The following is a 25,664-nucleotide window of genomic DNA, read 5'->3' as shown; positions in this document are numbered from 1 at the left end:
TATAATTGGTATTGTTATTTACCTCAAAAGATACTTCCTATTTATCTCCTATATTTCTCTCTGTGTATCACTGTCATTATGTATATATACGACAAACTCGTACACGTACATATACACGTAATTTTCGAGATAGTCTGCCAACTCCGGTTCGATGCAATAGCTGCAATCTGTTCTTCGATCTCTAGCACTCTCGTTAGTAGCCACTTTCGCACGATCATATGAAAACATCCTCCATATCATAGATATATATGTATATATATTCATGTATACGTATGTCCTCAGTAGGAATACATACATATATATGTGTGTGTGTGTGTGTGTGTGTGTGCTTCTGTTTTTACGAAATGGCGCAAACCTATGAAACGCCAATCAGCGTTACATTTTCAAACTATCAATTCGAACTGAACGACTCAACGTTCGTTACAAATCAACGCGAATATTATAGGTACTTTACATATTTATATTCAACCATTTAAAAATAGGTCTTTAAGAGTTAATGCGGATATTTAAACGATGTATTTTATGTACTACAGAATCTCTTTTAAAAAACTTTAAAAAGATCTTTTTTAGAACCTTTTTTTTTTTTTTTTTTTTTTTTTTTTTGAGAATATATGTTATTGTGTGCATATTTTTCAAACTATACTATTCTAAATATTTAGAATTATAAATTAAGAAATAAAGAAATTTGATACTAACGGTAATATCAAATTAAACACAAAGTATATACATCAATAAAAGGAACTATTCTTTTACTTAAACGTCAAAGCAAAGTGTTCGAGAACAAACAAAATTAATCTTCTTAATCGTAATGATCGATCGGTCATATGATCGACATTTGCTAACAACTAAACATAAAAGTTCTATTCGAACGAATTAATTGATGAAATCATTGTCAATATCGTCGATCGATTATGTAAAGTTAAGTTATTACCTCTATTAAAAAAAAAAAAAAAAAAAAAAAAATAAAAATTTATTAGATTATGAATTATATTGGAATATTTTATGTAAATTTAGGAGAATTAAGCGAAGAAGAAACGTCCTTCTTGTGTACCAAAGTATGGATAAAGTATATATGAAAGAAATGTGAGTATCCCGAAGGGATCTTTAATGATATCGTATATCGTATTCCATTCAATATCGTCCTTTCAGTTTACTAGAAAAGACACTTCGAATTTTATGATTGCTTTCTTTAGAATGCACGGAGTCTATCTATTTCAATAGGATGCATTGAGTTGTAAACGCGAATAAAGTCTGGTATTATATCATAAGAAAGATTTTTAAAAGAAACTTTTGTACACATATCTTTTTCTTCTTTGAAAGACTTATTTACACTTGCATGAATCTTGATATGGATATGATTAGATCGAATAAATCATATTCTGCATAAATAAAATACACATTAAATAATATATTATGATTTCTTATGCTCATATAAAATCATCTTAATAAAATTTTGTTTCCTTATTTTTGAGATTAACAAAATGTAACTATCTTATGATTTTATATTATAACGAATGGTATGATCGTTAGACAAAGAAAATGAGAGCAAAAGAGAGAAACAGAGTGAAACAAAGAGAAAATAATAATACGTTTTAGAATTCTCAAGGAACTACGAGTTCACACGGACATACACATGCATCAGTAGGAAAATTCATTTCACATAGTCCTTATATCTCTGCAACTTATTCTAGTCCTTATATCCTTATAACTGCTTTACTAGTAATTAAAATTATAAGAAAGTGTATTAAATTAACCAAATTACACAAGCTTTCTAATAAAAAAAAATGATATAATAATTAAAACTGTGTTAAATAAATCCATGCAATTGAACTCATGTTGAAATAAAATTTTTGAATTTCGATATAAAATACGATCACTCGTTATTTTTCAAGTACACGTCCCATATCCTCGCATTAAATTTAATCGCATAATCTTAATGAATATAGTCGAGTTGTAATAAATAAATATATTCTTGGATATAACTGTTAATGTACATACTATTATTATATTTTAGAGTCGGCAGCAACGAGACTATCTCTATGTTTTAACGTTTTATGTAGATGTTTGAAGGAAATTAGAAAAAGAAATGATTTTTGATTGTATTTGGAGTGTGATTGGATTGTTAATATCGAAATTATTTAAATAATTTCATATGTTATCCCAATTGCAGTGGAATGACTGCACTGCAATTACGACTAAAAAATAAAAGGAAAGGGTCATAATTCGTTTGATCTACGAGCATCTTGAATTTGTTGTTCAGTTTCAGATATATATTTAAGATAAACTAAAAATTTACGGACATATTTATAACATAAATAAGTCTTGACTATGGACTCTTTTTTTAATTTTGATTAGTAATTGATGTTCAAGCAAAATTATAAAGAATTTTCTTTTTATTTAATTTAATTCTAGCATCTAGCATCTGGCATAGTAATCGGACTCATTCGCCAAAAACCCAAATTTCAAATGAATTTTTTGAAGAAACGGCTTAGCTAAATTCGTACATCTAATATATTACTGATATATTACGTCTCTTTTTATTCGAAAATAAAAATTCCAAATTCAAAAGTTCAAATGTTCATTTTTCATTAAAAACAAATTCAAACAAAACACGGTCTTCTTATTTGAAACAATAAGGAGAAAACTAATAAAATACAATATATATATATATAATAAACGAGAGAGAAAATCAAATCTGATTTTTTCTTCGTTACTCTATACGTTCTTGAAAATAAGATTTTTCGAGCAGCCGAAATAGAATATTCGTTTATACAAAAATTTGCATACTTATTTTAATAAAAATATTCATTGTTCGTTAAAAATTAGTTTCCGAATGGCTCAAAGTCTGAATCTAATTTGAATAGTATATACAGAAAATTAGGAAATGAATAAAGAGGAAGAATGTATAGGTTGCTTAGAAAAGAATATTATAGCATAAGGAAAGTTTATTTTTATATCAAAAAAATAGAAAATAGTAAAAGTCCATTCTTCAGATGATTATCATAATGTACATTCCTTAGTAGTATACAGTCTCATAATATTATAATGATATCATTTAAACAGGAGTCAGAATAAATCCTTTTCCTTTAAGATTCAGATTTTTAATTTATACTAAATCGATAATTTTTATATTCTCATATATTTTGATAAGGACAACCAACGATCAAATGACAATGACAATTAATAATCACTTGACTAAACTCGTATCCGTTAGACTGTTATTAACTATTTGCAGAAAATCTATTTCCTTATCTATTTGTAAATAAGAGAGAAGACGAGAAAGAGAAAGAAAGAGAGAAATAGAGAAAGAGAGAGAGAGAGAGAGAGAGAGAGAAAGAGAGAGAGAGAGAGAGAGAGAGAGAGAGAGAGAGAGGGAAGGATAGAGAGAAGATATTATCAATTCTATTTGTTACGACCTTCATCGTTTACCTTAAAAGTCGATACGTATATTCCAGTTCAGTTTCAGTTCAGCCTCCGTTCCGTCGACGTAATTTACATTAAAGGAGTTATCTCAAGTTCGATAAATTCGTAAACGCGTAGTCTAAGCAGAATTTGATGTAAGAAAATCGAAGCTCTTTTTCGTTATCGAATAATTTATTATCGAAAGGTTAAGAACGAAGAGATCTCGGAGAGGAATAAATAGTGAAACAAAAGTGCAAATTAGAATTACGTACACGTGTAAGTCCAACTACATATATAATATTATAAGTCCCAATAACACATTTAAAGTTTGTATCTCATAAAATAATACATCAATATGTGAAATTTATACTGTTTATATATAATACAGTTATATTACATAATCTACATAATTTATATTTTTTTATTTAAAAAATTTAAATTATCCAAGATTAATAAATATAATATAATTACTTTCAATATCTTCAATATTTAATTATATCATTCTGACCAAGAACAAATGAAAAAAAGATTTCTCCTTATATCTAACAACAAATTTGTAAAATTAATATTTGTAGATTTGATATAGAATATTTTACTATAAATTTAAAAAGATGCATAATTCGTAAAAGAATGTCTCTCATTAGACGGGCGTTTTTGTAAGAACGAATATGTCCATCATTCTTACTTTCAATAAGTACAAATTCACAATTCATCGTCTAGATGTTTTCTCACGATAAAACAAAGATTAGGAAAGCTAGAGCAGGTAATGGAGAAATTCAAACTTCCGAAACATGAACTAAAGCTAGATACCTAGCTATTCTTCGAGATGTTTCTTTTTTTTTTCTACTTTCTGATTAAGAAACCACCAGTGTTTTCAGCGAGCGAGGTATTATCACGTCGAGAAGAAAAGAAAAGAGGATATATACGAAAGTATATACAGGGTATACCAGGTTTAAAAGATCAAACTTCACCAGTACTTTCTATACGTAGAAATAAGAAAAAGAATTCTTATATAAATATAGTTTATATAATAATATATTAATTAATAAATAATACATTAATATACACATAAATATATATATATATATGTGTGTATGTGTGTGTAATAATACTGAAATTTCATCGTTTAAACCTGGAACACCTTGTATATATCTATGTATCTATGTAATAGGTATATAGGAGAATATACACATGTAATATTTATACAGAAATTATATGTGAATATGTGTGTATCTTCTTCTAAAATAAAGCTCTTCTAAAATAAAGAAAATCTCAAATCGAAATACTAGAAAAGAAAAGAAAGAAAAGATAAAGAAGTGAAAAGAAAAGACAAAGAGATTAAATTAATGAGAGAAGTTAATGGATCGTGAAACCTATATTTATAAAGAGATAATAATGAAGGAAAATTTCGTTTTGTCGACATTTAAAAATAATAAAATATCCGTTATTTATAATTAATGATTTCAAAATGTTCGTCTTTGAAAATGGCAAAAAGATGACTTATTACTCATTAATATTAGATTAATGGAATAATTATTCAATGGATGTAGATACTCGATCTCGTCGATGCAATTTTAAACTCTATTAAAAATATATCAAAAGAAAGAAAAAGTAAATAATCAAGTATGCAAAATCTATTTTGCATAAAAGAAAATGAAAAAACCAGTATAATGTTTGACTTAAGGAAATAAATCTTTTTTGCAAAAACGTGACCGAGAAAAATATTAGCTCCCAATTCCATTGAAATCATATGAAAATTCACATTCGCGAAAATATACTGAAATTTATCTACAAACTAACAAACGTGGAAATATCTTCGTGCATACATATGAAATTCGTGATTTAAAAAATATGAATACTTGTAGACATTAAACGTTTATAATAATATCTCATAATGTTGCATTTATAAAGCTATGCCATTTATGAATATTTATAAGACGAAAATAATTTTTCTTATATTTTCTATGTTTACCTGGGATTAAAAATCGCTTTATTGACTGATAACAAAAGAGAGAGAAAGAAAGAAAGAGAGAGAGAGAGAGAGAGAGAGAGAGAGAGAGAGAGAGAATTTTTCTTTGACGAAACATTATATTCGTTCTTTAATAATTAAATAATTCGTGTTGATATCTTAAGGCACTCGAACTTCAATTTTATTTCTTTCAAAGTTAAGAGGTATCATTTCTCTTCGCATCACTTTAATATATTTCATCTGATGTAATTTTCCCATTAGCATGAAGAACTCGCTATGACTAATTAGTGTTATTTCACGGATAAAACGTAACATAAGAAAAAGGATCCGACGTGTTTTGATACCTAAATTAATTTAATTTAAATATTTAATTTTTATATTTAAATTTGAAAAATAAAAGACAAATATTTTCGAATGCGTGTTTCGTAATGACAACAGAAACGATACGATCGATACCCTTCGAATCGAGGTGTTATTTTATACTGAGATATTTTTCCACCGATATTGTTATATTTGTTAGAACGCGAAAGTATCACATTAAAATACTCGATGATTCGATATTAAAGCTTAAAGAAAGTGGCATTCCGAATATCGATTAAAATCATCAAATTTAATAAACGCTAAAAGTAAAAACAAACGAAAGCGTTTGAACAATTAAAAATATAAAAACGGTTCTATTTAATCGGCCTTCATAAATACATTCCAGAATTATACTTATTCTCAACAACATAATGATGAACTTGTTTGTTTTTTCTTATTTCTTTTCTTTCTCTCTCTCTCCCTCTCTCTCTTTCTCTCTTTCTCTCTTTCTCTCTTTCTCTTTCTCTCTCTTTCTCTCTTTCTCTCTTTCTCTCTCTCTCTTACTTTCTTTCTCGTTCTTTTTATTACTATAACATCATAATTAGCACTCGAATTTAATGAAACACAAATATTCAGTGCATTTCTATTATGAAATATACTATATTTTTTTGTTTAATTTTTGAAAATCTTGTATTTATTCGTTTCAAAACAATTTACCTTTTTTATATCAGTTACATATCATATACAAAATTATATATCAAATAATAACTTGCTCGTAGAGTCAAAACTCACAACTAATTAATAAACCCAAAGTTAAATATAGAATTAATATACAACAACGTAGAATAACAGTGAAAATGTTTAGTTTTCATTTCGACTATTTAAAACCATATTAATAAAATAGGCATGAAGATTGTGTTTATATTTTCAGCAACAATTTCGTTTACAACTCAAATGATGACGAATTCGTCAAAAAAAGAGAGAGAGATATATAGAAAGAGAGAGACAGAGAGAGAGAGAGAGAGAGAGAGAGAGAGAGAGAGAGAGAGAGAGAGAGAGAGAGAGAAAGAGAGAAAGAGAGAGACAGAGAGAGGGACGAATGACGAGAACGAAATAAAATAAGATAGCAAACTTTTAAGATAAAAATTATTTCTATATCTACGATTGTTTTTCAGGATAAAAATTCTTAACAAAATTAAGAAGTTAAGTTCTTAACTTAACAAAGTTGATGAAAAATGATCAATACTTAAAAAAAATTATTACTCTCAAATAAAATGATCGAATACAATATAGAATGAAATATTTCGAGAAAACGATAAACATTTTTTAAGTACATAATGGTAATTACAGTTCGATTGACAGTATTCAATATCGATCGCTAATAAAATAACGAACAAGAAGAAAAAGTTACATCGAATTGTAGTTGAGGAACAATCGTTTTGACAAGACTATTATTGCCAGATTTGAATCGGACATTGATATAACCGATCATCGTTTTATTACTGAAATTTTTTCTCAAGTTCAGCCATCGAATTCTATTAAAATCGAGATAGACAGAGTGACGCGAATGAGTGATCCATCATTTCTAAATGTTATTGGCAATATATCGCCGATCTGTTTGAGGAAAAATGAAAGAAAATAAAAATAAAATATAATCTCAAAATATCTCTTCAATAATTCAGTGAAATATCTTTTCTTCGACTAAAATATCTACTAAACAGGAACGTGCCACGTATCAATACTTTTTAATATTCTTTCATTATTAATCAACGAACGTGTTAAAAGCTATAAAAGCTTTTAAAATTATTCCTGCAGAATTTTCTATATTCCTTTCTTATCTCGTTTGTAAATAAAAAAGAAAAGAAAAGAAAAGAAAAAAATTTCATTTAACGAAAATGTCTTTTAACAAACTTCTGTTCTTTTAGTTAAAAAGTACAAATGATTTTGAAAGTTTCTTATCGAACTATCATCATTATCACCGCCATCACTACCAACGTCCGTTTCAAATTAATTCTCTCTATATCTCTATATAAAAAAAGAGAGAAATACTTTCTAAAATTTAATCATATAGCGATGACAATATTACCACCGTTCAATTAACTCGATAATCCTCACAAAATGGATTATACGTACTTAATCGAATTTCAAGGGAACGAAATATATCTCGCATTGGGTCAGTGGACTATCATTAGATTAATAATACTCTTCTAACTCGCGTATAGGGGAGAGATGCTCGGCTTACCTCGAATTACCCCAAATCCATTTTGGTCTTGTTAACGTTCGCGTTAATTATCAAACCGAGTAAACCTGTTAAATGCCTTTAATACTGATAACGATTTGTCCTTATTCGATATTATTTCCAATATCAAATAATAAATATCCCCATTATCTATGATTATATGAAAAACTTTTTATGGCGAAATTATAGTATTTTAAAGAATAGATATGATGATAGGAAAAATTATTTTCGAGGTTACTTTTTAAAAGACTTTTAAATTATCAATGTTTTTTATATAAATGGACTCATACATTTTATTGTATATTCTAGATAAAACGATATTGTAGATAAAATGAATTAAATTTTTCAGTAGATTTACAACGATATACCGTACAGTTTACCGTTCTGAAGTTATTTTAGTCAAAATAATGGCCATTGATACAAGCAACATTTTCATTCGCGAAAGTAATTTTACCAAAATGTAAAACAATGTAATAATGAAAAAGTTCTATCTCTTTTTAATTTACGATCTAAAAATTTTTACTTATAGGCGAGGTAAATAATAATTAATATGATGCTAAGTAATCTTTCTGGCTTAAGAATCGTCTAAAAACTATGGCGTTTATTGTATTTATCAAAGTTATAATCATATCATTCAACAAAGTCGAAACAAAGAGAGAAGAAAACAAAATATACGCGCAGAAGACGAAAGATTCTCCAACGAGTTCAACGTTTTATATTTAAAAATTTTCGAAATATAAAAAGTTTCCTTCTTCTTGAAAAGCTCGTTGTTCTTTTTCGAGATAAGTAAAGATGAGTAAGTCAAGTATTCTTTGTATCTTTGTTCTAGATCTTTGCGTATCTGCATTTCCATTTTTCCTTTTTACCTATTCGAACAAATGTAAATAATACAAACGTATTACAACAGATAAATATTATCATTTGTTTTTATTTGTGAATTTTAAACAAAGTATAAAAATCAAATCTGTCTGTGTATGTGTGTGTATGTGTGCGTGCGTGCGTGCGTGTGAGTAAGTATGTGTGTGTGTATGTGTCACAGAGAGAGAAATGATTTGCAACAAAAGAAAAAACAACATAAATGAAGAGATAATGCCAAGGCTTTTTCGCATGACAGAAATCTATAGAAAAATATCTTGTCCTTTCCAGTTGGAATAACAAAGAGATTTTCTCATCGTGAAGTTAGCCACGAATTCGTGGGCGTTCCACAAAAATAACGATAAAGCGACGGAGCATGAAGTTCGTCGTAGAAATGTCGAGGATGTCTTCGACTACCAATGGAAATTCTCCCGTCTATTGGAACCGATAAACTACGAGAATAAAAAGATATGCAAAATAAAAAAAGGAGAAAGAAGAGAAAGAGATGACCTCTAATAAATGCTTAACTATTGTCATTTTTTTCATGTTCATTTTTTTCGCACAGAGAAACTTTTTACGTTCGAAAGAAAAGAAAGTGAAAAAAATTCAAAACGAAGAATTGAATAACTTGTTTATAAAAATTGTAAAATAACTTATTAAATTCATTTTTTGCTTTTAATCTTCTTTCTTAATATGATATCGAAAGGCGAGAGAAGAAAAATAATATAATGTAGTAAAGTAAATAATATATTAATAATATAATAATAATAATAATAATAATAATAATAATAATAATAATAATAATAATAATAATAATAATAATAATAATAATGTAAAGTAAATAATATAATATAAATTACTTTTGATCTGTTCTATCTCGTTCTTAATGATTTAATTAAAATATTAATTTTACATTAATATACATAAATGTATATATTATCCAATACAAATTGATTATAGATAGACAACAAATATTTCATTGTCATTATTAAAAAATAAAAATCAAATGATTATTTGATTTTTACAACAATTAAACAAAAATTAAGAAGACAATATAAATAAAAATATAAAATCAGACTTTTCCACGTGATAAAAATTAATTAATAAATCAAAATTTTAATTAACATAATAGATTTATAATACTTACGCACGCTTGTATATATGTCTTATCTAATTTAAATCGAAAAAATGAAAGAATTCTATGATTATTCCAACTTGTTATCATCTAATACGAACTATAGATAAAAATTTAATGGAAAAAAATCTCCCATAGAATTCGTTGAACCGTGTCATTTCTACTCTTTGCCAAGTTGCCAAATTCGAAGCGTCTTACGACATACAGTTAGAATTTTATTGCAGGATGAAAATGTTATCACGGAAGCTGGCACCGTTAGTGAAAACTCGATGGGCTTGTGTTTCTCTTCCAAAATTGCTCTGGATTCGATGAGAATATTGAAAGCTTGGAAACTTATATGATCGATATCATTGGAACAATTCCACATCTACTATTCTATACTTAAATAATATAAACGAGGAATATTTCATATAATACTCGTGTAATACGAATATTATATGAAAATATTCATTTTACATTACTATTAATTTCTGAAATAATATTCTCTGCATCTTCTTTCATATCACAACGAATGATAAGGAGAGTATTCACCGAGAGAGATATATTAGGTTTGAATTCACCGTTCCAATTAATTAAAACGAATATATGTTAAAAAATATTCGTGTATTTAGAAAATTACTTATCGTTCCAAGAAAATCCTGGGAAGTTTTTTTTTTTTTTTTTTTTTTTTTTAAGAAAAACAAACATCTATTTAGTGAATTAATGACCGAATGAAAGAGAATAATTTGAACTGAGTTCGAGATAATAAAAATTGTGTTTTACGGTGACAACATAAAACCGTTCCTATATATTTTTGACTCTTATAAATAGACGATACTGAAATTGGCGCCATAGGAAAACAGGAATAACCGAAAGATGTGGCAATTGCACACCATGGCGTCTATTTATTTCTATCACCACTCAGCATGACTCTTAACTACTTCGTTAACTTTCTGCGGGAAGATCAAAAAGGGAGATAGACTTTGTGACTCAGCGAAAAATCATTAAACCTTTTGACGGAATATATTTCTTCTGACTAAAAATATTCGATCAAATAGAATGGAAAGGAATTCTAATTTATAAGAAATGACGTCTAGATATATATATATATATATATATATATATATATATATATATACATAAGCATAAAATATTTTAAATGGGGATATCATTCATGAGTCATGTATTATTTTGTAAAATCTCGATGTTTTCATCAACATTGAAAATCGTCCGACAAAGGGGAACATGATTGATAGATCTTATGAATGGGGATCGCTAAAAACGTATCTGACATTAAAAAAAAAAAATGTAAGGAAGAAAAAAAAGAAAACGGGGGAGAACTAAAAAAAAGAGAAATAGGTCACTTTTTTAAAACGATCTATAATTTATTAACAGATTTTAAGCACAGACTTTTACGATGAAGCCATTTCATTTTCCTCGTTAGTAATAAAAAAAAAATACTTGATCAATAAAAGTTGAAAAATTGACTTCGACAGAGTTATTAGTAATTATTAATTTTCACAATGATAGTGATTGAGTAAGAGTAAGATACATAAGTATACAACAATTAAATAGTCCAGATAATTGCTTGTCAAAATCACGTTTCTGATCTAATACTTTCTATAACGCGACGGTACATACTATGTCAGTCATTGTCGAGTCCGCCATGACCTTTGAGAATTTTTTCTTTCTTTCTTTTTCTCTTTCATTCAGGAAGCATTCTTCATTAGAGCAATTCTTCCTTGGTCTTAAACTCTCCTCCGCGAAACTCGAGGCCTTTCTTAACGGAAGTATCAAAAGTAGGCTTTCAGAGATCACTGGATTCCTCGTTGTCCTATTTCTTATGCTCTCTTTTTTATGTTCAACTTAACTCCCTTGTCTTTGGTATCTCCCTCATCCCCTCTGTCTCTTTATCTTTTCTCTTTGTCAATCTAATCGCACGACGATACTTATGTCTATCTATCCAAGAATAATCTTCTCGTTTCAACGTGTTCTTTTCAATGTGTTTTATTCCATATTCACTGATAAATTGTACCAGTTGCCTTTTAGGCATCTCTTCTAACCCAGTTTCTAAAAAAGAAATCAAAAGCTAGATAAAATTTGTGACTATAAGTGTAAGAATCATGAATATACACTTCTCTTGATCTCTTAGAAATATAAGAATCCTTTCTTTGATCGAATCGTTAGAAGATAAGTTAAAATATAGATAGATATTACACGTTAATAATTCTTTCTTAATAAAAAATTGAGATCACAAAAACGATGATGTTCCCATTATGATGGCCGAGATATATTTTCATTTTATGACACACGAATAAAATGATACCTTTATTTCAAGAGAAATATTCAACACTGGATATTTCTCCTATGTATTATATGCAAATGGTTATCATTAGTATCACCTGTTACGAAGAAAAAATACGATTGAACATTTTTTTGTCCTCCCTCATATTGCTCGCATATCTTGTTTTAATAAAGTCAAACTCAATATAAAGTCATGTTCGTCGTCGACTTATAAAAAGTTTACTTCGCAAAAATATTATTTAATCTCAGCAGTGTTTCATTGGATGATTTTGAAAGAAGTAATTCATTATCATGTTATTGTACTATCTTATCACAAAATACGAAAATGAAAGGTAAAGTTAATTATATCATTTTTTAATTATTATATATATATATATATTTTCCATTTTCCAATCACAAGAACATTTTCCAATCTGAAAGCTCGTATGGATTAGATGATAATGATTTCTAAGCGTTCACATGATCCTTCTTGACCATTTTATTGTATACAACGTGATACGTTGCAACATAGCGCATACGATGTAAACTGATACGGTTCCCACATTACTCACTGTTATCTAGTTACAAATCGAATCTTCGTGTTATGATCCACCATTGAGAACATTGAGAGCATGAAAATTATATCAGTTCCTGTAAATAATTGCGTTCTGTACGTTCACGTGAAATTACAATCATTTTTTCTGTCTTATCTTGAACGTATAGAAGTTTCTCGTTTCTTATTTTTAGATCATTCTGATATATTTTTTTCTTCTTTTTTTTTTTTATGGGGGCATTCATCATATTAATGAAATAATTAAATCATATTTTCTAGCTTAATAAGATTTTGTTTTATTATTTTTCTCTGATATTTTGGTTTTGTTAATATTTAAATTTAAGATAGTACTTTCATACTCATATTAATTTACACTTCTGATTTTTTTTTCTTTTTTTTTTTGTTCATGAGTCACGCTAATTGAAAATGTCGATAGTGGCCATTTGCCCGAGTTAATGAATTCTTGAAATTGGATCTATTTCCCAATGAGCTACTGAAGGAAGATACCCCACAGCAAACAATGCTATTCGAGAGGGAGAGGGAGAGAGAGAGAGAGAGAGAGAGAGAGAAAAGAAAAAAGTAGAGAAAAAAAGAGTGAGAACAGATAAAAACTGAAGGGAAAAAAATAATGATCTATATACAGGGTGTTCTCGAAAAATTGAAATACCTCGTGAGTTTCTAAGGACTATAAGCCTTCTCAAGTTACCAAATGTTATATTATGTATACATAAGATAAGATGTTTGGCCTTTGTTTACATTATGCAGACTTATAGTCAGCAACCAGCGATAAAGACTTACACTTCTGAGAAAGTCACGAACTATGTTTAGTTTATAATATTTTACAATAATAAACTATCTCATATGGCACGTCATTGAATCATTCTACGAAAAGAAAAATATATGGTTTTATTTAGAAAAAAAAAAAAAAAAAAAAAAGAAAGAAAAGAAATTAATTTGACTTTGAATGTTTTCCCATAAACTCGACTTGCATGAAAAGAAAATTAGTACCATATGATATCTCCCTTCGTATCAAACAAATTTGTAAGAAAATTATTTCGATAGATTCGGTCCCTCATTGAAAAGAAACTCCAATTATTCTAAATAAACGGGATATCCTGTATCATGTTCTCTGAGCATATAAACCATGTAAATCCCAGGATATGTATCTGTACGCACGCACATGTACACATACGTGACATATGCTGTAATGAATGAGATTGAAGAAAGAAAAAAGAAACAAGAAAAAGAAGAGAAAGGACATCTTCAATAAACGATCAATTCAAAAAGACAGAATTGAGACGCCCAATTTGTGGTTCATAGACGATATCTAACATGGTAATTGTTATGGCCTTATGAGTGATAGCTATGAGGGAATAAAGAAAAAAAAAAAGAAAGAGAGAAGAAAAAAATAAAGGAAGTAATGAAGGGCGATGGATGAGTTACAAAAGAGTGGGAGAAGAACAGGAGGAGCAATATAAAATGTGCAACAACATACGAAGGAGATAGAGAAAGGAAGAAAAAGAAGAGAAAGAAAGAAGAAGAGAAGTGAATTCAGTGCAAAGCTTGCGAACTTAAAGGACGTGGATTGTAGAATGCGACTTTCAAGAGTAATTAGGGCGACAAAGCTGTTTCTGAAAAGCTATCCCCTCTCTCACTCTTTTCCCTTCTCTTTATCACAGCCACGACTACTTTCTTCTTTTATATCCCTCTCTCTCTCTCTCTCTCTCTCTCTCTCTCTCTCTCTCTCTCTCTCTCTCTCTCTCCCTTTTCACTTCTCCCCTTCTCTCCTGTCCTCATTGTTCTTTTTTATCGCAACTTCTCGTTAAAGACGATGCTGTTATGTTCTTTCACATTTCGGCCGACAATCTTCTTCTCCGATCATATTCCGTGAACTCAAGTAGTATAATCGATCAAAATGATTTCCACGATTTCATTCTTTCTCATCTTCTTTCTCTTCTTCTTTTTTCATCTAATCACGAAAGAAACAAACGGTGCTCCCTTCGACCTAATGTAGGGAGAAATGTCGTGGGTAAAAGTAGAACGTGTTGGATGTTGTTGATCGATCGATTCCCTTTCAAAGGGTATACTTCTTTCTTTCCTTTTTTTCCTCACTGACTCGTTGCGCCACTTATAAGCTCCATTTTCCACAACCTCCATATATGTTCGTTTCCCGAATATATGAGCACGCATACATACATAAATACATGCGGATACATACATAGGTACAATTATTGTTTATACGGACATGTCTGGAAGAACAAAACAATAAAATCAATAATGTAAAAAGAACAAATGTCACATACGAAAATAAATATGAGCTTCGATTTTCGATAAAAGAAAAAGAAAAAAAAAAAGAGAAAAATACTTTCTCCAAAAAACGAAAGAAAGACAAAAGAAGGAATGTCGATGGAAAAAAAAAAAGTAGTTGTTTCTTTTCTTCTTCTTTTTCTCTTTCTTCTTACTCTTCCTTTTTATACCTCTTCTTATTTGATATTGAAAATCGAATAGTGATTTTAGATTTGTATTCAATATAACCCAATTTTACGAATTTTTTCAGCGCATTGATCTAACGATACCCTTATAATTTAAATCATATTTCAAATTCTCCTTCTCCTTTGCTCTTTTATCGTTCGAATTTAGAAACGATAAGACAGTTTTTCTTTTGGCTACGAATGCAAGAAATGCGAGATATTCTTGTAATATACTTTATCAGAATTTTCGGTAGTTCTCACGAAAAGGCCATTACAATAACAGAATATTATTCTTTAATTCTATGATGGATGAAAAATATTCGTCATTTTACGGTTCTAGCATCGACGATAAAAAGAAGAAACGTAAAATGTTCTACTTAGTTCAAGTGTCAGATCGATATCTTTTATCTCAAAGGATATGATCGACGAATAAACGTTATCTTGAATGATCCGAGAGCGAAAAAAGCGTTTAATACCCTTGACATGATTAATGATTTCTAACAGTTTCAGTATTTTTATATATGGTTTGCCTTTCTGAATTGCCTTATTTTCATACAGAAATTTTTTTATTTAAATCATTAAAATATTCCCTGAGAAATTTTAAGATATTTTTTCTGGAATTCTTTAAGAACAAATATTCATCAAACAATTTCTATCATTTATAAAGATCAATGAATAATTTAATGAATCAATGAATCAATTTGTAGATCTATGCCGTTTATAACGTCAATTCATTAGTTTTTACGATCCTTTTAACGACTCACCTTTTCTAATTAACTCTTCTAATTAATTCTGTTGAAGCATGTTTCAACAGAGAACCATTAGTATTGTTTGGCGCATTATAGTCACTGAGATTTAGCTTATTATTACATATCAAACGTAATCATTGTTTACATATCTCTATATTCAATTATTTCATCGATTGTTATGTAGCATTCTACATATTGTAGTCTTGATTAAATAAACGTCGTTAATAAATTGTCTCTTCATTTTAAACAATATGGCCAAATATCTTCAATCCTAATGCTTTAATAAACAAATATTTCGAAAAAAAAGTTGTTAGCTTTCGAGGAGGATGTATAATACTTATTGCAGCTGTAGGGAAAACTTTTGTCAAGATTCAAAAGTCAGAACAATATGTTTTAAATGAAAATCAATATTTTAAGACTTATAATATTTATTTCCTATGTACTGGATAGATATGAAAAATGTTACAGAAAAAAGTTGGACTGTTCGAGAGGGGAAAATAGAATGATATAAACTCTTCTTCTTCTAAAATCATTTTTTCTTAGATATTAAAATCAGCGATGTTGATTTAAAGTAGACGATATATTCTTGTTACTATTGTACAAAAGCTTATAAAAAAATAAAATTGATGGATGTAACATCTTGTTTGCTTTTGCAATGATCACCATTGAAAAAATGACATTTAAATAGAAAAAATGTAGAACTCTTATGTTTATGCATTTCGATCAGAATTGTGTATTTTTAAAATTACAGTTGTCATTAATTAATTAACAAATCATATTAAATATTAAAAATCTTGTCTGTCTGATGAAATTTTGTCCTATAATACTTTTTTACATTATTCAATTAAACGAAAGCATTTAAATGTTCGGCTCTAAACAGGTATGACACCAAGTATGTCAATTTTTTTAAATAATTTCTAACTTTCTGAAGACATATATATTATACATATATACGCTTTTTGCAGTCCAAAGATTAAAAAAACTTAGCATTGTTATAGGAAGAAGTTCTTTGGAGGATAGAGAATATCGTGTTAGCTAGATTCATTTGCATGTAAAATGGTAAGAGAACGCAAAGAAAGAGAAAGAAAAAGAGAGAGGGAGAGAGAGAGAAAGAGAGAGAGAAAGAGAGAGAAAGAGAGAGAGAAAGCTAGCATATTCTAATAGTGTCTTCTTCGTTTCTTTTTCTCGTAATTTCAATGATTATGAAAATGGAGAGAAAAGTCGCTGAATATGAGATTATTACTTTCGGACAAAAAAGATATTTCTCTTGCTCTCTCTCTCTCTCTCTCTCTCTCTCTCTCTCTCTCTCTCTCTCCCTCTTTTTTTTTCTTCTGTCGAATCTAATAGTAACTTGATGCAAAACCTTAAAACATATCTCGTTAAATAGACAGAACAGAGAGAAGTATCTTGTGAAGAGAAGGAAATCGGACTCTTACCATAAATTTACCGTCGTTTAACGGTATCGTTTAAGGAGGTAACAGTACTTACTTATTCCTTATTGTTTTCCATGAGAATTTAACGCAGCATTTAAATCAACGTTACCAAATGTCTAAATACAGGATTACAGAGTAGCAACGAGGAGAAGGAAGAATAGAGAGGAGGATTGTGAAACTAACAGAGTCTACAATAACTTCGTTATAAACACATTCGCATTAGAATACATTGGTTTGATTTTAACCTCCTGCTGACGGTTTCTCGCGGTATCCTCGCGGTATCCTCGCGTAGGATATTCTATTACTATATTCTACGAATATATTAAAGCGGTGAGGAACAAGGATAGAGGTGAGCTGAGCTCTACGATTAAATCAAACTAATATATTCCAATGCAAGTGTTGGACCGTCGCAAGGAAGTTGCCCATATTGTAGGTTCTGCTAGCCTCATAATTCTCCTGTCTACTTTACTCTTGCCTCGTTGTTCCTCTATAATCCTTATAATTACTAATAGTAAGAATTCGAAATGGATCTTGCAATATTAATGTTTTCATTTTTGCGGATTTATATAAAATGTAATATTTATCATATTTATAATGCTGACACTTATCATTCAATTATTTAATATTAAAAATATAATTATTTAATATTAAAAATATAAATATATACGAGAGAGAGAGAGAGAGAGAGAGAAATTATATTATCGAACATTTGATCGAATACTTTCATTTATTTTATAAGTTGATTTTACAAAGATCAAAAATACAAGAAACAAAAGAAATAATTTCAAATTCCCTAAAAATTCTATTTCCACCAGTCAATAAACTAGTTGTGGCTGATTTAATTGATCAAAATCAAATTGAAACGTTTCAAATTGCAAGATTCAAAAAATTAATTAAATAAAGCATTTAACACATGTCAGCATTCAAAATAATAATCTATATACGAAAGCTGTATTTCTTTAAAATTATTATTAATCGTTTTGGTAATCAATAGTTTTAATGAAATATATATTTTAATAAAATTTGTAATTTTAATTTTCACATGTTCCAACAAATTTGACATCATTGAAATTGAATAAATAACATGAGACGTAAAATTTGTAAAATAATCATGCAACTTTTCGTTCGACGAAATCATCCCTTGGTCATTTCATTAACTGCTTAGTTCTTTTATTAACAAGATTCACGAGATGATCTTATTTATGACATAACAAAACGAGGAGTTTAACTTTTCTTTAATAAAAAACAAAATACATTATCAATGTGCCTTTTCCTCAATTCTCGTTTCGTCTAATCATGATTTCAATATTCTACTTTACTTTTTTTTTAAATGCAAACAGTGTTTCAATTCCCTATGAATCTTGAGAAAATTTATCAATTTTTATTCGAACAACAAAAAAAAATTATAATCTATTGTATTTTAAATAAAAAAAAAACAACAAGAGGGAAAGATAGAAAAAATCGTGCTCGAACGTTTTTTTATGACCTTTGAACTGTCTCCTTTTTGGTAATATCATAAATTAATCCCAAGTGAATTGGTCTTGGTAGCTCGTAAATAAGATCGAGCGAATGATCGAGAAAAACGGCATCACTTGAAGTAGATTCCTGGCAACGAGAGAAAAGACGTCGGGGTAGCCGAAAAAAAATCTCACTTCAGAAACGAATACGAATGGTTGGCCATATTGGTGACGTCTGTGAAGATAAACGAACTCTGTTCGAATGTCACAATGATAAAGAAAGAGAGAGAGAGAGAGAGAGAGAGAGAGAGGAAGAGAAAGAGGTACTATTTATACAAGGACATCTTCAAGGGAAACTTAACATTTTCGTGATTCCTTCGAGCTTAGCAGCGCTTTTGTTTTCTTTTCAAACGTCGTTTTTTCTTTTCCTCTATATATCTTTCCTCTCTCAGTCTTTTTCCTAAGTCTGATTTAGAAGTACGTTACAAAACCATTTGGAGCTATTTGATTTCTCTTTCTCCCTTTTCAATGCCTATCAAAATAAAAAAAAATTACGTACGTACGTACGATATAGGTTAACGATGTGACTTGTTCTATTATTATCTAGACTTGCGCGATAAAAATTGTAGTTTTCTTAGGTTGAGGAATGAGAAACTTAAAAAGGGAGAAAAAAATAGAAAAGAATGAGAAAAGAATAATAGAAAATACGGCGTCTATATGAAAATGGGAAAGAAAAAAAGTGGAGGACACAAAATAATTCTCATTGTGCCAAGATGACGAATGATATGTACCATGCTGTTACAGTTTTACTTTTGTATAAAAATAACGAAACAATATCTCTGAACAAGTTTATTCAAGTTTCATACTTATTTCACGATTGTAATAAAGTTTCTCGATTGTTCACGTAAATGTTTTTATCTTGATCCGTGCAAAACCAAGATTAAGGTTTTTTCAATTTCTCTGAAATTCCATTTTATATTCGATAAAACGGGGTTTTTAGATGTCGGTTGATCTAGAGATTCCGTATTTCCTTATTCTGAAAGAGCATATAGTTACTAAGAACCTGCCTGGCTATTTCCGATAAAGTTGGAGAAATGTAGATCCTGATAGCTTCTTTCCAACTGTACCACAAGAACGGATTTAGTGAGGTAGAGTAATGTAAATTTCTCAGAAACGCTTTGCAACTTCTTCTTCTTTGCTAAAGCATGCGTTATTACGCGTCGTATATCTAATATTCATGGCAATTTGTAAGAGAGCTCATGCGGAGACAGAAAGAATATAAATCTTCTATAATCGTCCATGGATTCAATTAGACGTTAGATAAAATACCGAGATTCGTCCTTCATGTACATGAGTATACATTTATAAGAAAAAAGAAAAAAAATAAAAAATAAAAAAAAAAAAAGAGAAAGAATAAGAAGTAACACACGAACAAACGAAGAAAAATTACGAGATAGTTTATTTAAAGTTTGATTGATATCACGTTAAATTACGTTCAACAATTTTTTATCGAATTAACAAACAGATCTAATTTTTTATGAAGTTCATGTTTCATACATTTTTACATGGAATTTCGATGAAAACAAAATGAAGAAGAAACGCTTATATGAAAAAAAAAAAAAAAAAAGGAAGTAAACGAGGAAAAACAGACAAAGGAAGGCCAACGTTGGAGGGTGTAAAATCGTACGAATGTTAGCTTGATCTTACAAAAAGGGGTTGTTAGAGTTTATTTATTGCACTAGGATAAAATAACCTTTACGTTGATATTATAGTTCTCGACCTGCGAACTCAGACAGATTAACGTCGAACACACAGGAGAACCGGTGAATGTAAAACAGACAAACGTAAATATACAACATCGTCGTTTTCGAGCCATTACGTCCATTTGTCTCCGACATTATTTCTTTAGCATATCTTTCAACGCGTCAACGACTCACTTACGATTTTCCCTCTCCCTTTCTCTCTCTCCCTCTCTCTCTCTCCCTCTATCTCTCTCTCTCTCTCTCTCTTCCTCTCTCTCTCTTATACACCCTTTTTTCCTTTCACTTTCGTTCTCTCTTTCTAAAATAAAAGCTTTACGACAGGAGCTTACCCCTTATTTCACAGTTTCCGTCTTTCCTCTCCTCGTAAATCACTGAAAGTTTTCCTTCGTTCGTTTACTGTTCCCTTCTTTCTTTCTGTCTAGTTTGATATTACATCACAGAGAATCGAAACTTGGTACATCGCTACGAACTATAACCGAGTTAGTCGAAGTATCTTTGGATGTCATGGTCTTTTTATGTTACCTTTTTATATACACTTTGGTGAATACATAAATCTGAAATTTTTTACTATAGTATAATAAAAAGTGTTCGGATATTCGAGTCATCTACAACTGAAAGATTCAATATCTTGGTTATTTTTGATAATAAAAAAAAACATTTCTCAAGAAAAATATATTTGATTAAAAGGTATATAATGGAGGTTAAAACTTTTCCCTTTTGATAATAATATATGTTGAGAAATATTATAATCATCGATATTTTTCTAAATTAAACTTGATTATTTGTCAATTTCGCTATATCAGCATTTCTTAAATCGAACGTTCTTTTTCAGAATTTTTTCCTAAACAAATTAAGATATTTAAGTTTACAAATTTTAAGTGACTCATCTAAGTGTATATAAAAGAACGTTTCTTTTTACTTTACTTCATAAAGAACGTATTTTATATTTATTTCAAAAATGATGAACGCATTATGACCTACTATTAAAACCTATAAATTCGAACGACATATTATTTAAAATAAAAAGAAATAAATCTTTAAAAATAATTCATATCCTTAAGTGATATTTTATCCTCATCATTTCAATTTTAAATTATTTTAAATAAATAACCCGTAATATTAAATTCCATTAAAAGAAAGAAATTAGAAAATGGAAATCGAACTCACGTAAATATTATATATCCTGCGAATGTAATTAAATATTACGTTCTAAATAAAAGAACGTAATAAAATCTTATGACGTTTATTTTTAATTACTTTACTCGATTTATAATTAAAACAATGATCAACAATTCTGTAAACATTTTCGTTCGTTCATTTGATATTGATTACTTTTACGTTCTGTATTTTCCCTAAATTAAATTCTATGGCACTTTATATAACAAATATTATTCTTATTCTGTTGCAATTTATTCAACAAAATATGAGATAAAAGGACAAACGTGCACAAGTAAAATGAGCTGCTTTTAAAAATCAAGTTAAACGAATTTAAAAAAAATTCTTTGCATTCTTTCATTTCTTTGAATAATATTACAATATCTTGACTACGTTTACGTGCATTTTCGATATAACTTACTATAACTTACAAAATTTAGAATAATAAGAAGTTACTGCATAATATGTACGTTTATTAACGTTCGTTCGTGCGTGTCAAGAAAATCGATAATCCCGAGAAGATCCCGTCTCGTGTGAATTCTCTTCATCCCACATTTTCCTCTTCGATTAGACGATATGCATGCCTGAATAAGTTCTTCTTCATAAATGAAAACGTCAGCGAGAAAAAAGAATTTATTTCGGTTCTTCTACTACCACGATATATGAATGAAGTGTCAATTTTATTATACATGTAATCTTGAAATTATAACATATTAACATTTAATATAGTTTAATGCGCAATATAATACATACGTAACAATTTATTTTTTCATTAAATTTCATTAAAAAAAATTATAACGATGATGTAATTTTTTCATTATTTTCGCATTAATATTCATTTAATGACTATTATAATATTCTTTTCATGAATATTGCTAAAATAATAGATCATTCATAAAAGTGATAAAGAAAATTCAAAAGCAAAGTGCTTTTCCTTTAAGATCAATAATTGTACAGTAATAACGATAGAATGACTAACAAATTGTAATGACATAATATTTTAATGTAAAAGATCCGATATGGATGCTATTGTATTGTAACAAATGTCTATCTTTTTTTGTAAAGATATATCGAATAAATAACGATACGATGATAAATAGAGCATAAATCGAAAAAATCATCCAAAAGGATTGTAAAAATGTAATTTTCATTATTTCTAAACGTTAAAATTGTCCGTATCTAATTTTGAAAAAAAAAATTCCTTTTAATCGAAAACCAATATTTCAATTTCTTCTTATCGCTTCAAGATTTGAATGAAAATCGATGGTAAAATTGTAAAAAGAAAGGTCGAAGTTAAGAATCGCTCTCGTGACAGTTCTAGATTCGTTTGGTACTCGGTCTTCCGTACGGGAAAAAGATACCGGCTGATTCCCGCTGGCTCGATGGCACGGAAAATGCAGGAAATTGCACTCGCGGCGAAACGAGAAGCGTAATTTAGAACAGGCTGCTGCAACCTAGACATTCTCTACTAGTACGCTACCCTCTAAAATGTTCCATCTTTCTCGCTCTTATACGCTCTTCTTTGGATAGGCTCACGTTTCGAACTTGAGTCGAGTACTCGACTACGCCTACGAATACGAAAAAAGAAAAGAGAGAGAGAGAGAGAGAGAGAGAAATGAGTGGAAAAAAGAAGAAAACGTATTTCTTAGAGAAGAAAAAAAAATTCTCGAATTGTACGAAATAAAGATTCCCTACCAACGTGATAAAACTATTCGTTTTTATCGCTTTATTTTATATTAAGAGGTAATTAAATTTTTTCCAGACGTTATTTTATAAAAAGAATTCGTAATATTCTTAGACATGAACGAGCATTTTATTCTCGTCTTTTTTAATTCTCCGATCTTTTTTAATTCTCTTTCTAAAAAGACAAAATATATTATGAATGATGAAACTTGATGAATTAAATATTTATTAAATTTCAAATTAATTTTCAATTTTCTAAGGAAAAAGTTTATCAATTTATTGACTTACTCATAGGATGTCACCGGTGCTAGCGGCTCTTGTAGTTTTTGTAGATGGACCCGATCTTTGTGGATCTTGTCGTGGCCTGCAATAGATGATCTTCCGAAAGGCCTTTCGGAAATTATCGCTGAGAAAAGCGTAAAGGATAGGGTTGACGCAGCTATTGGTATACGCCAGAATGTGACTCGCTATCTGGACCATAATCGTCGCCGATTTTAAAGGATACGCCTCTAAAGACTTCGTAACTAATATCACCTGTAAAAATAAATAGATATTTGCATGAGTATTTCTAATTACTTTTTTTTTAAGTACCTACACATTGATCGGTACAATTTTCTGAGATTAAATGATTACGATAATGGGTCTACAAACGATATCTATCTACTTGAAAAGTATAGTATGTATACTATTACTTATTTTAATTGGTTAAATGTACGTATATATGTGTATTAACCTATTGATTAAATGCGCTCTCCGTATATATACATATATACATATATACATATATACATATATACATATACCAATACATATACATATACATATACATATACATATACATAATATATACATATAGATATATACATATGGATATAACTTTTTTTCGTTTATTGATTCATTATAAAGGATTGGTTAATCAAGAATTACTATGATTGTTTCGGTTAAATAATTAAATTTATCATATTGATCGATAAAATCATCATTGACCTCATCTTTTACCTAGTTTATTTTGTAAAAATATTTAAGTCTTGAAGAGAGAGAAAATAGTTAACTCACCTGGATCGGACACCAACATATAGCGAAAACGCCTACAACGACGAGAACTAAACGAGTCACTCTTCTTCTTCCTCGTCGACTCTCGGCACTCACACGAGCACCACGCCATAGTCTGACAAGCATACAGACATAAAAGACGCATATCAACGTCAATGGCAGCAAGTAACTCGTTAGGAAGAAGGATACCTGGAAAAAGGACCAATCATATTGTGGTAGGATCCGACAAGCCGTCGACGAATCGTCCAAGTCCTGAAACGTAAAGTGAATCTACATACATAAGGGAACAACTCTTATGAAAGAAAAAAGACTATAAATTAGGAAAGATAAGAGATGTCGAAAGTTCGAATTTTATAATAAATTTTAATAAATCATTAAATTAAATGTTTCATCACATATATTCATTTGTACATATATTTAAAATCATATATATATTACAATGTCTACAGATTCTGTACGCTGTTACGTTCCATTTATTCCCCGTTCTATACATTATCACTATCATCATAATTATAATTATCATTATATTAATTAGTGTTGTTATTATTATTGTGAATGATCTATATGTGTATGTATATGTATGTCTGTTTGTATAATTAATTCAGATGAAATTCTAAACAAATGCATTCCAACTACCGAACTCAGAATACCAAATGTATAATAAATCAACAGGTATACAAAATACAACTAATTATCTACAATTATACGACAAAATTCAAAGTAAATTCATTACTTTCGAAAATCGATCTGTATAATAAACGTAAAATATGAATTATTATTAAAACAGAATGTCTGACGAATAGATTACATTTGTTTACGCTTTTATATTCTCGACTTTATGAACCGTAATCTCAACAAAGCGTATTTCAGACATATGAATATATATAAACAATAACAGCATCGTAACATCAAACATTTTTACATGAATAAATAGGTTGAACCATCTACGCTTTGATTTTTAATCAACATTTTAAGATAAAAATTGATATAAAAAAAATAATATTCATAAAGTTCAATCGATCGATTTTTAAATGAATTACAAGTTATCCAAAGAAATAGCTATACTTACGACATAAAAAAAAAAAAAAGTAGGATCTTTTCATGTGTTCTCTTCCTTTCCTTTTGAAATCAATTATCGAAAATCTCTAATAAATTTTGATTGACTTACCTCGCCATGAATAACGA

The 25,664-nt window shown here is 28.9% G+C and overlaps 2 protein-coding genes across 2 annotated transcripts in view; one reads left to right on the top strand and one right to left on the bottom strand.

Annotated features, from left to right (window-relative positions):
- Positions 1-25,658, top strand: part of LOC124948715 (B9 domain-containing protein 1) — a 104,020-nt gene extending 78,362 nt beyond the window's left edge. Inside the window, exon 5 of the mRNA XM_047492737.1 lies at positions 23,059-25,658. Within this exon, the coding sequence (XP_047348693.1) occupies positions 23,059-23,111 (53 nt within the window). The 3' untranslated portion in view covers positions 23,112-25,658. The remainder of the gene's footprint in view (positions 1-23,058) is intronic.
- The window catches only part of LOC124948716 (allatostatin-A receptor-like), a 33,749-nt gene extending 8,091 nt beyond the window's left edge, over positions 1-25,658 (bottom strand). The window contains exons 1-3 of the mRNA XM_047492740.1: positions 25,648-25,658; positions 24,483-24,731; positions 23,715-23,960 (exon numbers count right to left, since the gene is read on the bottom strand). Of these exons, the coding sequence (XP_047348696.1) occupies positions 23,715-23,960; positions 24,483-24,605 (369 nt within the window). The 5' untranslated portion in view covers positions 24,606-24,731; positions 25,648-25,658. The remainder of the gene's footprint in view (positions 1-23,714; positions 23,961-24,482; positions 24,732-25,647) is intronic.
- Positions 25,659-25,664: the final 6 nt, after the last annotated feature.

Source organism: Vespa velutina, chromosome 4 (assembly GCF_912470025.1).
Source record: "Vespa velutina chromosome 4, iVesVel2.1, whole genome shotgun sequence".
NCBI classification, from domain to species: domain Eukaryota; kingdom Metazoa; phylum Arthropoda; class Insecta; order Hymenoptera; family Vespidae; genus Vespa; species Vespa velutina.
The sequence above is the reverse complement of the archived record's forward strand: the minus strand, read 5'-3'. Positions and strand labels throughout refer to the sequence as shown.